The 13,699-nt window shown below is 37.7% G+C and overlaps 1 protein-coding gene across 1 annotated transcript in view; it reads left to right on the top strand.

Annotated features, from left to right (window-relative positions):
- Window positions 1–1,379: 1,379 nt before the first annotated feature.
- The window catches only part of SCD5 (stearoyl-CoA desaturase 5), a 36,341-nt gene continuing 24,021 nt past the window's right edge, over window positions 1,380–13,699 (top strand). Inside the window, exon 1 of the mRNA XM_026718924.2 lies at window positions 1,380–2,011. Within this exon, the coding sequence (XP_026574709.1) occupies window positions 1,789–2,011 (223 nt within the window). The 5' untranslated portion in view covers window positions 1,380–1,788. The remainder of the gene's footprint in view (window positions 2,012–13,699) is intronic.

Raw genomic sequence — 13,699 nt, 5'->3', positions numbered from 1 at the left:
GCCAATCGCGGTTGATTCTTAGCAAACCAATCACTGCCGTTCAGTGGACCAATCGAAATGCTGTCCATGTGGACCAATAGGAATTCAGTCTTTGGAATATGTTAATACAGAACAGATAAACTATGGGATTTCCATTCGCAGACAATAATTCAGATAACCCCCCAACCATCTTGCTGTGGAAGTTGTAGTCCAACATGTAATAATGGATTGAGGAAAGCAGTTAAACATCCTGCATTACAGATTATTTTCAGCTACTCTCCTTATCTATCTGCTTCATAACAGCTTAAATCAATTCTTCTCCCCTCAGTACCATCTTGATATTAGGCTTACCATGATGACATATTTATAATTATAATTCAATGCAATTGGGAAGTCCTAAACTGGGAATAGGGATATACCATGTTGGTTCTTCAGTGTTTCATTGGAATTCTTATAAAATAAGATTAGATTAGATTCAATTAATAGATAGATAGATGATAGATAGATAGATAGATAGATAGATAGATAGATAGATAGATAGATGATGGATGGACAGATAGATAATAGATAGACAGATGATAGATGATTGATGGATGGATGTGGATAGACAGATAGGCAGACAGACAGACAGATATATAGATAGACAGACAGATAGATAGATGATGGATGGATGGACAGATAGATAGATAATAGATAGACAGATGAGAGGTGAGAGATAGTTAAATAGATAGGTGATAGATAGAGATGATAGATGAGAGATAGAGAGAGACAGATGAGAGAGATGAAAGATAGATAAATAGAGATAGATGATAGAAAGATAGATGGTTGGTAGATAGATAGAAGATAAATATAGATATAGATATAGATATATAGATATAGATATATAGATAGATAGATATAGATATGATAGATCCCTGCAACTGAATTTAGATTGCTTCGAGCCTAATAGCAAAGACCTTTCTTGCAAAGTAGAAAGGTTCAAAATGTACGAAAAATCATATATGCCACTCTTGTCTCCTTTGGCAGGTCTACACATAACTTTACCCCATTCAGGATCTGGTTTCACTGATCACCCTAATCCCTTTGGATTTTAACGACGGTTTGCGCACCAAGCCCCCAACGCCTTGGACTACTCCTAATTCTCAAAACCCTGCCTTCTCTCCATCTGATTCCAGTGGCATCGGGAACATCCGCATGGCAGATTCTTCTTTGTCAGAGCTGGAGAATGCCTGTCTGTTCAGCCTAACCGCTAGGTACCCCCACCACCACCACCGGCAGCAGCAGCAGAAGGCAAGGATTGTGTACTACTCTCTCTACCCCTCCCTCCTTCTGGATCCCTTTAAGAGCGTGCATATGATTGGCTGTAGCTATGCAGGTTTTTCCTCCCATTCTTTCTCTCTCTCTCTCTCTCTCTCTCTCTCTCTCCTTCTCCCCTCCACTCCACTCCCCAGTTTTTCATCCTCTGTTACTGTGAATTGTTCAGCTTTGCCACAGCAGCAGCAGCAGCAGCAGAATGAATAATAGGCTGGCAACAGCTGTTAGATTTTAAGTCGCACATCCCTAGATACCTGTGAACAGCAGCCCTGGGAAGGAAGAGAACAGAGGAAGGGAGAAAGGCAGGGGAGGGAGGGAGGAGGGAGACAAAAGGAAACCCGATCCCTAAACAAAAAGAGAATAACAGCTCTCCTCCCCCTTTCCTCCCCTCGTTGCCTTTCCAGCCCATCAATCAAATCAAGAATTGCAACCGGCGTTTGCAGTCCGTGAAGGTCCACCACTGAGTGAGTGGTGGTGGGGTTTTGTTTGGCGGTCATGTCCAAGCTAGGAACCAGGAGCGTGAGGGATGGAGAGACAGACCTGTCCTGCGATGGACAAGCCGAGAGCCCTTTTGGATCAAAAGAAGAAGAAAGCAAGCAGAAAGTGGCACCCAGGCAAATTGTGTGGAGGAATGTCATCTTAATGGCCTTGCTTCACAGTGGGGCTTTGTATTCCTTTCTTCTCATTCCCAAGGCCCATTTGTATACTCTGATCTGGGGTAAGTTTCATTTATTTATTTATTTTTTAAAAAAAGCATTTTCCTCCATGAGGGAAGGTTGTCTTGTATTCATGAAATTCATACGATTTGGGGTTTCTTTCAGAGGTATCTGTTCCTCAGGAAACTTCATTCATAATAGAGTGCCTGTTTAAGAAGGAAAACAAAAAAAAAGCATTACTGTAGAATTATTATTGTTGTTGTTGTTGTTATTTTGGTCAGTAGGTAAAAACTTCCAGTTTTGTTCCAAGAATATCATTCCTTCTTTATAAACATTCGAAAAAATCAAACCCTTGTCATTTATCCATCCAGGTGAAATAAAACTAATCTGTTTTGGTGCTTTTCCTAACATATTAAAATCTCAGGTTTTTACTCATCACAATCTGAACCCTGATTAATCTTATAATTACTGGATTATTTAGACAAAAGAATAGCCCGAGGGTAGCAAATCTGCAAGAATTGACCTTGTAAACGCCCCCTTTAAGGTATCCTGAATGGGCTACATGCGTCCAACCTTAGGGTAAAAAAACTGATAAAATAAATACCGTACAGCTTCTCATAAATATTTTGCATTATAAAGGTGTAGTATATTTATGAGAAAAGGGGCAATATGAGTAAGAAAAAGTTTTAATTTAAAAAAACCTGTTTCCATATTTAAAACTCATGAGGTGAGGTTCCTCTCACTGATTTGTAAGAATTTTATTTTTTAGAAGATGGCTGTCAAGATTAGAGTGTTTTTTGTTTTGCCATTAGCAGGTGGTTCTTATAGGGAAGCTTTTTTTAAAATTCACCAGCACTTGTCCAGTTTTTACTTCGTGATGCGTAAGAGTGTAACCATAGTGAAATCCTATACATGTCGCCTTCGTAGTCCCGTTGAATTAAATGAATTTATTTCCAGGTGAATAATTATAGGGTAGCGGCTTTTACGACTGAGGAGAGAGAATTTCAGAAAGCTGGTGAATAAATTGCAACTCTCAATAGTTGTGCTTTATGCTTTTGAAGGAGCAAGCCATACCAATATGAAAGATTTTTTTCTACGTATTTCCTGCAGCTGGGGTAAATGTTCTTCTGCTTTCTGAATATTTTTCTTATTGTGTTGCCAGCTCCTTTAATTTTAGACAATACAGGGAGATAACTCTGCTGCTGAGTACAACCTGCTGTCAAGACATTTGATTTAATTCAGTGCTAACCTTGCAAACGAAATTTCACACCAAGATGTAAAGAGTGATTTAAAAGGTGATACCTGACTAAATTTCTAAATTTAGTCCTGTGCAAACTGTATATAGAGAATATGTTTGTGCATCACGATTGCCTTTTTCCTTTGCTGCTGAATAACTATATATCTAGGTTTAGCCTGGTCTTATTTCCATCATGCTTTGCAGATTGATATAAACTCAACAAGGTTTCTACAAACAAAATTATAATGATGGGGCAGGGGATAAAGCATTAAATAATCAGGGATGAAGGACAAAACAAAGCAAATGGAAATATATACTGCATTACCAAAATGGCCCAGATTCCCAGAATAGGACATTTTTCTAAGATAATCATGTAGAGAAAGGCAGATCAAGATTCAGAACTTCCTGGTTTGTGGAAACACTTGACTAGGTTTCTCTCTGTACCATTGTCAAAGAGAAGTCTATTTGCCTTTGGGTGGATTGAAAATGTGTGCTTATAATCCCAGGGTATATAATCCCAATGTGAACCAACTGGTGCATTTTGTTCTCTGCTCCTTCTCACAACTGTTGGCCAGTGTAAAAGAAACACTTACAGGCTTCTCCTAAACATGAGAGGTATGGAGCTGTGCAACATTTCATTAGTGTTCACACTAGTTCTTTGTTCCTTCTGTGTGGAAAAATTTTTTCGTTCTCCCTTTTCCATGGCTAGCACTGGAGAAGTAGAAAAGAGGAAAGGCTATCGTATTTTTGAATGTGCGAATTGGGTCTTAAGCATCACCTCAGATGGTTTGGAGTCTATTTCTCCCTCCTTTAGTGAAGAAAGAGTGCTCCAGCTTTTATTGTAAGAGTAGGCTAAAAATGCGATCCAGCCTACCATTGAAATCCAGAGGTTGCAACTCGTAAAGAGCACTAAACCATCAGAGAGCCAGAAAGTGACGGACTTGGTAACAAAACCAGGATAATAATATTTCCCTTCTACCATCATGGTAGCAATGGGATTTCTTTCTTTCTATTATTAAAACAATTTATAACGAACTGTTATCGGTTGAAGAGGAGGAGGTGTTATGAGATGCCAGATTTAGCATATGGGAATGTTCTGTAAGATACATTGACGTTGTCTATAGTTTTGTAAACTGCCAGAAGGCATCAGATGGGAAAATTGCTTTATAAAGACCCAAAGAAATAACGAACTGGTCTGTTGGGCCTATATTTTCTGAAAAGCTTTATTGCGCTTTTCTTTTTAAAAAGATTTTTTATAGCAAGGATCATCCTTTTCCAGAAATTATCATCCTTTTTCAAAAACTATGAATGAATAATTTTTGGAAAACTATTTGCGAATGAATCTTGGTTACAAATGAATGTTGTGAATAAACCTTGGCTGCTCAAGAATACGAGTCTTAATTTTGTTAATTTTATTTAATGAATCCACTCCCCCCACCCCTTGCAAAAATAATGGTTTTCCACTTGGGAAAACAACACATTTCTAATTTTCCATCCCATTCTCATAAGTAATTCTACATTCCTACACTTTTTATTTGGGAAAGATATCTTTTTTTCCTGGGAGATTAAATGCACTTGTCTTGGGAAATAATGATTAGCTTAAAAAAATCCAGAATTTGCTGGTATAAAAGTGGAATAAAGGAAATAAATTATTTATTAATCAGGGATCAGTGACATTTGGAAGCTGTAAATCTCTTCCTTTCCCACTTTGGATAAAGAATTTGTTCTTATAATAGTTGAGAGTTATAATTTGTAAGCTGTGTGAAATGTTTATAGAGACTGAAAGGTGAACCACTTTGTTACTCTTCTCCCTGTTTTAATCTTGGCACAAGATCCATCACTCCTGAATACAGATGCCTTCTTGGAAAATTTCCCCAGACATTTAAAAAAAAATGCAATTTCAGAAAGCTGTCAGTGAGATTTGATGACTGAAAGGTGAGCACTTTGGAGGATATAACCATAGCCCTCAGACTTATATTCTGCCCCATAGTGCTTTACAGAACTTTCTGGGTAGTTTTACAACATCAGCATGTTGCCCTCAACAATCTAGGTCCTCATTTTACTGATCTTGGAAGGATGGAAGGCTGAGTCAACCTCAAGCCAGTCAGGATCAAACTCTTGGCAGTGGGCAGAGTTTGCCTGAAATCCAACATTCTAACCATTGGGCCACTAGGTGTCCTCCTGAAATCTTTGCTATATAAATTTGAGACATATTAAATGGATATTGTTACAGGTGATATGGCTGCTTACTATATTTGGAGACGTGGGAATGGAGCAGAGAGATGGAGAAAGAGTTAAACTTCTACTTCAGTGCCTTTTTGATTAAGTCAAGGGTGCCCAACCTTGGTAACTGTAAAATTTGTAGACTTCAACTCCCAGATTTTTTTTGAATTCTGGGAGTTGAAGTCCACAGATCTTAAAATTGCCAATTTCAGAGCACTCGGGCCACCAAAGGTACCCCTGCACAAGTAACATCAAGCTGGCCATGCCTTCTGTCCACGCCCCCACCAGCCCCACCCTCCAAGGTCAAACACAACCCTGATGCAGCCCTCAATGGAATCGAGTTTGACACCCCTGGTTTAAATAGTTTGATTACGACTTCTGGTTTGGTCCTCGTCGGAGTCGGAGTGGAATCCGTGATTGTGCATGGTTTCGCCTGAGCTCACTTGCCGGAAGGTCTCGGTTGAGACCAGAACCACCCTGGTGGGGTGGTGAAGAAGGGGAAAATCACCTGGAGGGTCAAGGGGAGTCGAAACTCCCCTCCCTGACAGGAAAATCTCTCCCAAAGGCAAGCTGCAGCGGTGGTCCTAAAATGGCCACCACGAAGACGAAGAACACTCCGGGAAACTAAGTATTGTGCTGGAGCAGAGAAGTAGCAAGCAGAGTGTGAACCAGGCAAAGGACATTGCTTTTGAGTACCCTGGTATTAAAACAAAGGGCTATTGGAGGGAAGTGTGTGGAAGCAGCGACCAGACAAAGTGAGAAAGAAATTGGATCTTATAAAACTTGGATTGGATTAATTTGGAGGAGAAAATTTAAAGGAAAATACTTTAACACAACAAAGGTTTAGAAATTAAACTGGATAACTATTGAATTATGGGCACTTAAAGGGCATAATTAAATGCTGAAATTGAGTGTGTTGAAAAAAAAAGAAATAATAGCTAATGATTGAAAATTAGCGAACTTAATAAAAGTATTATATTCAATAAAGAAAGTTAAAGGTAAAAAGACTCAAGAGCACCACCTGATGGTACAGGAAAACTTCAGTACATTTTAAAAAGTGTCTGGTCTTCTCAAGAGTTTGGATTCTGGAACTTAAAAGAAAATAAAAGAAACTTTATTATTGTTATAGAACCATCCGAACAAAGACTCGAGAGTATGGATTGTTGAAAATAAATTCAAAAAATATTGGCTGAAATAATATAATGGGCTCTGGGATTGAATATATCTATTAAAGAGGATTTTAACTATTAAGGAAGAGGAAAGAAAAGGAAAAAAAGAAGAAGATATAATGGAGAAACTATTTGTTGATATAAGATTGGACTTACAAGAGTCAAGATTGGATTTGCAAAATATAAGGGACATGATAAAAATTAAACTTGAAATGTGCAATTATGTATTACAGAAGTTAGAAATGGTGACTCAGCATAAACAAGAACAAAATAAACCAGAGGGGGAGGAGTTCTATAAAGAAGAAGCCAACACTGAAGGACAAAATGAACAACAATTATTTAAGCAGGGAGGAAAAGGAATTAGAATTAAAAATTTGTGGTCTGATGGGATGATAAAAGGAAGAATGGTTCAGAAAATGGATAAAGGGAGAGGGAAAAAGCAGAAAAAGGAAGGGCAAAAGAAAAATCAAAAGAGGGAGAGAAAAAAAAATTAATAACAGGAATGAGAAATGGAGGGGAATAAGAATGGGAAAATAGGGAATTAAGAGAAAGGACCAGAAAATAAAGAGGAATAGGAAACAAAAAAGGATGAAAAGAAAGTATATTGTTCAAAGAGTGAGAGATAATGGGTGGAAAAAAAAAGATAAGGAAGGAGATTCCGCAAGGTAATATGTTGTGATGTATAAGAATATATTGAAAATAGTATTTTGTAATGTATAGAAGATTCATAAGGTGTTTGAGAAAATATAATGTGGAATCTGAGAAAATTATATATTTGTGTTATATACTAGACAGGGAGATTGATATTAAGGTAGAATGAAGGTGGTTAGCTCGAATTATTAACCAGGGGGGACAATTATATGTACAGGTAAGGATTGATGAAATGACAAACGTGACAGAAAAAAGTAATATGAGAAATGACAACAGAAACGAGATGAGAATTTTAGATAACATTGTAAAATAAGATATGAGAATGTATTAATATAACATGAATTGGAATTGGATAAGATAAGCTTAATATTTAACAATAATAAGGATGATGCAATATGAAACTAAACAAATATAATAAATAGGTAACTATAGTCATGTTCGTATTGAGATGTGAAACCTGGAACCACACTGCTTGCCAAATGAGAATTTTTTAAAAAAAAATAAAAATAAAAGCAGGGAGAAAATTGAATAATGGAATTACTAGGTATGTTTAACTGATGTGGTGGTAGGCATTTGGAGAGAGTTTTGAAAGGTTGAAAATAAGCATTGAAGGATTATGAATTAATGTGAAATATATGCATTAAGAGATATGATTGGTATTATTAATTTTGCCTATACTAAAATGTATGATTATATTGATGCCACGCTGTTAATGCATTGTTGTGCATGTGCAGATTGAAATAATTTTTTTTTAAGAAAAAAATAGTTCAAACAGTGCACTCATGGCTACGATAACAGAATCCATCCACCTTGAGGCTGGTTGTCCTCTTTTCTTTCCTTCCATCTTTCCCAGCACCAGAGCTTTCTCCAGAGAGCTGGGACACTGTGTGTCTCATATAGGATAATTTAAGCCTGCTCATTTGTGCCTCTAGAAAGAATTCCCAGGAGTCTTCTCCAACATCAAAGTTCAAAGACAGCAAAATACTCTCTTTCCTGCATCTTCCAAGTCCATCTTTCACTTACATAGAATGTATGGCTTGCACAATTCTGATCTTTGTTTAAAAAAGTAAAAGTTCCCCTCGCACATACATGCTAGTCATTTCCAACTCTAGGGGACGGTGCTCATCTCCATTACAAAGCCGATGAGCCAGCGCTGCCCAAAGACGTCTCCGCGGTCATGTGGCCTGTGGCCACCATGACTAAACGCCAAAGGCACATGGAATGCTGTTACCTTCCCACCAAAGGGGTCCCTATTTTTCTACTTGCATTTTTGCATGCTTTCGAACTGCTAGGCTAGCAGAAGCTGGGACAAGTAACGGGAGCTAGAGATTCGAACCGCTGAACTACCAACCTTTCTGATTGACAAGCTCAGTGTCTTAGACACTGAGTCACTGCGTCCCTACATCTTTTTTTTTTCTTTCTTTCTTTCTTTCTTTCTTTCTTTCTTTCTTTCTTTCTTTCTTTCTTTCTTTCTTTCTTTCTTTCTTTCTTTCTTTCATCTTTGTTTAAATTAGCCTAATTGATGTTGTTCATGTTGTTTTTTCTAGTAAAGAAATACTGTATCAGGACTCTGATGGGTATATTGATCTAGAAAATGTAATTATTTACAATTATTTTGAAGAATGAATTCCTTGAATGACAATTAAGTGCATTAGGCCAAAAAACCTACTCAATGTTTTTTTTTTTAATTGGCCAATTTAAGAAGAAAATTCTGGTTATTTGGTAAAAATTCTGGTGCATTTTTTCCATAGCAAGTGGCATAATTCGGCAGACCTTGACTGATTTCCTAAAGCTAAACAGATTCAGATTTAGTTAGATGTGGAAGGATGATCCCCATAATTTCTCAGGACTATAAGCTAAATTGGGACATTATTTTGGAATATGGCAATAACAAACTGCTTCCATATGGTTAACATGAAGGAATTGAGGCAGTCCCCAAGATTTCCCTGAGAATCTTTACTTTTATCTCTTTACTCTGCAACACCCAAAAGATGAAGGATCTATATCTCCAAGAATGGGTATGTGCATTCAAAGAAAGGTAATTTGTGACATTGAGGAATAACAGTAGGCTGCCTTGCAAACTTGCTAAGTCAAATTAAATATAATACACTCAGAATTCCCCAAAGACTTGGATAATTTGCAGTAGGTATTGCTACAAAATACAATAATGTTTAGTGATGCATCTTTATATAGAATCTTACTGTTAGAAATTCTGTTTATGTAAAGCACCACACACGCAAACAAAGAGTACAGTCACCATGTGCTTTACTGCTCAACTGTATAACTTGGTTACAGGAAACAAGAAACTCTACTTAAAACAAAAGAGCATGGAGTATATATACCACGGAATCAAACTTGTAAACACTGCCATCTATGGGCTAAATACTACTGTAGTTGTTGCATAAAAATACATTCCAGCAATGAATTCCAACACTTACCCTATGGCTCCATTAGTGGAATGGAAGTGAGAAGCATTGATCATGACTTTGGTCTAGTGGTTAAGGCACCAGGCTGGAAATCAGGAGACCAAGAGACCTAATCTCTCCTTAGGCACGAAGCCAGCTGGATGACTTTGGGGACAGTACCTCTGTCTCTGCCCTACAAAAGAGACAAGGGCAAATAAATCACTTCTAAGAAATGCTGCCAAGAAAACATCCGGGAGTTGTTTCTTTCAAGTTCTCAGGAGTCAAGATGGGTATTTATATACAAAGTTCCAAGAGTTGAAATATATTCATTCTGTCTTGTATGAGACAGTTTACCTGACCTATATTAATTTCAAGTAAAGGATGGTTCAGCTGTGTGAGTGAATTAGACTTATCAGAAAACATATTTTCCCCCAAGGCTAAAAATATTTTTATTCATTCATTCTTGGTCTAGTTCAGGCAATATATCTTTTTTTGGAATTGCTTTAATTTGGGCTACTTTCCAAGATGCTGAAGGACAATGATGGAGAGGAAGGAAGACCAAAGGTCAGTGTAGAAAAGCAGATAATAAAATATTGAGGGTTTGTGCGAAAGAACAATAGCATAAAACATGCCGTTCTTTTGGAATTCGCTTTCTCTAAGGTGCAGAGAGATGCGTTAATTTATGATAAATAGACAAATATCAGACGAAATCCATGCACAGGCTTTCAAACTTTATTAAAAGGCATAAGGTTTCATTTGCTCCAGGTGGCCATGGGTGTCGTGTTGTGAAACCATTGTCAGTGCTGAGTGAAAAGTCATACAATTCCAAAAGAAGGAATTTGAGACACTCCAAACTCTTACTGACTTTGCTTGTATGCATCGTGCATATAAAAGCAGAACATCAAATGTCAGCATGCAACTATAAAAGGAGATATATCTGAGAAAACCATGGACAAGCCACATCTTTGAAATTTGACCATTAACCATTGTCTTGCTAGGTATAAAGGCACAAAAACCATTATTTACTTATTTATTTATTCACGCATGCATTCATTCATTCATTTGTTCATTTGTTTATTCTGGACTGTCGCAGCCAGATGTTCAGACCGGATTTGGCATTTTTGTCCACCTACCGCGTCCTTCCCAAGCAGACCTGGGATAGGCAGATGTGGATGTTTGATGGTATCCTCCCAGGATGTAAGCTGTTCTCAGTAAAGTTGCCTTTTGCAATTGATTGGTGGTGATTTTGTCAATTCTGATGGTGTTCAAGGGGTCCTTCAGTTGTTTTGGGGTTGCATCTAACATGGCCATGGTTATTGGTACTACCTCTGTCTTTTGCCACAGTCGTTTTATTTCAATTTAGAGGTTTTTTTTTTTTGTGTATTTGGTTATCTTCTCCAGTTTTTCTCTTCTCTTCTGTCCAGGTACTGCCAGCTCCACTGTCTAGATTTTTTAAGTCTTTCTTATTGTTAATTGCTGATTCTGGGATGTTATGGCACAGGTGTCTATCTTTCTGAAGTCTAAAGTCCCAGAGCACTTTACTTTCTTCTTTTTCTATGACTTTCTCTATTTTATTCTAATGCTGCTCATCTCCCCTACAAGATGACTCTGCACCAAATCGATAATAAGATAGGATTTCCCACCCCCCACTTCTGCTTGTGAAAAAACTAGTGTTATATTTATGCTGTGCTCTTTTAGAGTCTCTGAGATATGTGTGTATGTGTGTGTGTGTGTGTGTGTGTGTGTGTGTGTGTGTGTGTGTGTGTGATGTTTAAGTCCTGGTTTATTGAAGTCTTGGTTTACTGAATAAATCACAGCTAGGAATCCCAAATACACATAGCCATAAACTATGATTTGCAAACCAGAATGGTGTTGGACTCATTGAGCGTATTAAACCTCAAAGAAACAAGCCTCATTTTGACTTACCGTAGCACAGTAGTAGCCTTTCCCAGTCTTAGGTTTTCCAAATATATTGACCTTAACTCCCAATATTTTCAGCTGATGTTTCCAGAGATTACTGTACTTGGCATTCCTACAAGTTAACATCTGGAGGGTACTAGGATACTAGGCTGGCTTAACAGATTATGGCTCAAATAACCATATTGTGTGAACTCTGAACTCTGCTGTGTAGGGTCCTTGGCTGTTTTCTTGCAGGCATCTCATTACCCTACTAGATAACATCTTCAATGCTTCAGTGTTTATCACTGAATGTGTTACCTAATTGGGCATTGAAACATTTGCAGGAAAACCCACAAGCTCAGAGAGCACCTAGGACCCCACAGTTTATCCCTGAGCTGCAAATATTATTTTCTGTTGGTACCCTCATATGTGCTAAACCATACTTTATTAAGTATGATTTCTGGAATAAGCCATGATTGGCTCAGACTGTGCAACCAACTAAGCTTCAAACAAACTCCAATCAGGTTTGTTGCAAGCAAATTCATTTCTCTTTGTCTCTCTCTCTCCCGTGAGACCATGTAGGAATTACAAGGCCATAAAAACCTGGATCGCTGCTGAGGAAGATGGAGCTTGTAATTTGAAGGCTGCTTTTTAAATTGGTTCTGATTCAGAGGTTACCTGGGTAACAGTTGCCTCTCCTGCCTCTGCTCCTTCTTGTTATCTACTTGTGTTTCATTTTTTTCTATGGCTGTGTTTATGTGCAATTGGAACATCAAATTCCTACCTTGCTTATATTTGAGTCAATAAATGCCTATTTAAAATAATTAAAAAAACACGTTTAAAAGGAGAAATCCCTAAACTGAAGCTGCATTAGAAAGCCACGTTTTAAACCCTAGCTGTTCGTTGCAACTTCTTATCTGTGGCTGGCTGTTATGAAAAAAAAAATATATAATTGAGCTTTTGTTCTCTGATCCCCTCGGAGACACCGATTTTGCTGCGCCATCTCCGTACAACTGATCTTATTTCATAGCTCTCGGTAGGCTGTAACCCACCACAGCAAAAAGATCGGTTTTCACTTAATGAGATTGAAGTTCCTTCTTTTTCTTTTCTGGCACTGCTTAGGTGGGGATGGGGGTGGAAATCTGGAAATAAAAAGGGAGCTTCTTGTCTGAGGAATTAGTCCAAATGTTAATCCGGTCGAGAACACTGAAAGCTATCCCGAAACGTTGCAAAATCTATTATTCGAGCGAGTTCATAAAGGTTCTGTTACTGTCTGGAGTTTTTAAACCACTGCAACGTTTCTTTCGATCTTTACATGCTCACCTCTCTCTCTCTCTGTCTCTCTCTCTCTCTAATGAAAAATCCCCCATAAATTTGAACATGCTTAAATAGCATCAGCAGATTACAAAGGCAAGTCCACAGAGCATAGGCTTAACTGTATCAACCTCAAGGCTTATAAAAATAACTATTTTGCAGGACCCACTGAACTACACAAGCTGTCTTTTCAAGATAACTGGAATAGCTTCCACATAAATTTCAATGTTACACTTTTTCTAATCCAGGGATTTACATCGTAATTCCTCTGTCGTCTCTGACAGAATAGGGAGGACGGGTGGCATGAGATAACCCTGACTTCTTTCCCAAATTGCAACATATTTTCGTGACAAACATTTTTTATCAAGGCCTAAATTATTTCCTGTATGTCTTTATAAAAGAAGAAAAACATCCTCTCCCTTTCTGGAAAAGTACACAAGAAATCAAAGGCGAAGATATTTTATAGTTTTTTCATAGTTATGGATTTATGGACAACTGCCATCTGGTTCCAAGGGAATGAATACATAATACTTTTTTATCAAGTTTGGCCTGAAACCTTTCCAAGTCTTTGTGTTATAATACAAAATGAGATTTCCTTGGAGATTCGGTAAAATTTAATTCATTTCCTTCATCCATCCAGCCCCCCAATATTTTTTTATTCCCAGTAGGGAAATATTTTTATTGTTTTTTAGCTCTCTTTTATAATTGCTCATGAGTTTCTTCTTCTCACAAGGTCTCAAACTATTACCCAAAAAGAAGGCTATGTTGCCTTTAGATAAGATGGCTGGCACACCAATCAGGACAAGAAGCAATGGGTGGAAACTAATCAAGGGGAGAAGCAACCTAGAACTA

The sequence above is a fragment of the Pseudonaja textilis genome, chromosome 6 (genome assembly GCF_049901715.1).
Source record: "Pseudonaja textilis isolate UNSWEBS1 chromosome 6, rPseTex1.2, whole genome shotgun sequence".
Classification (NCBI taxonomy): Eukaryota; Metazoa; Chordata; class Lepidosauria; order Squamata; family Elapidae; genus Pseudonaja; species Pseudonaja textilis.
The sequence above is the reverse complement of the archived record's forward strand: the minus strand, read 5'-3'. Positions and strand labels throughout refer to the sequence as shown.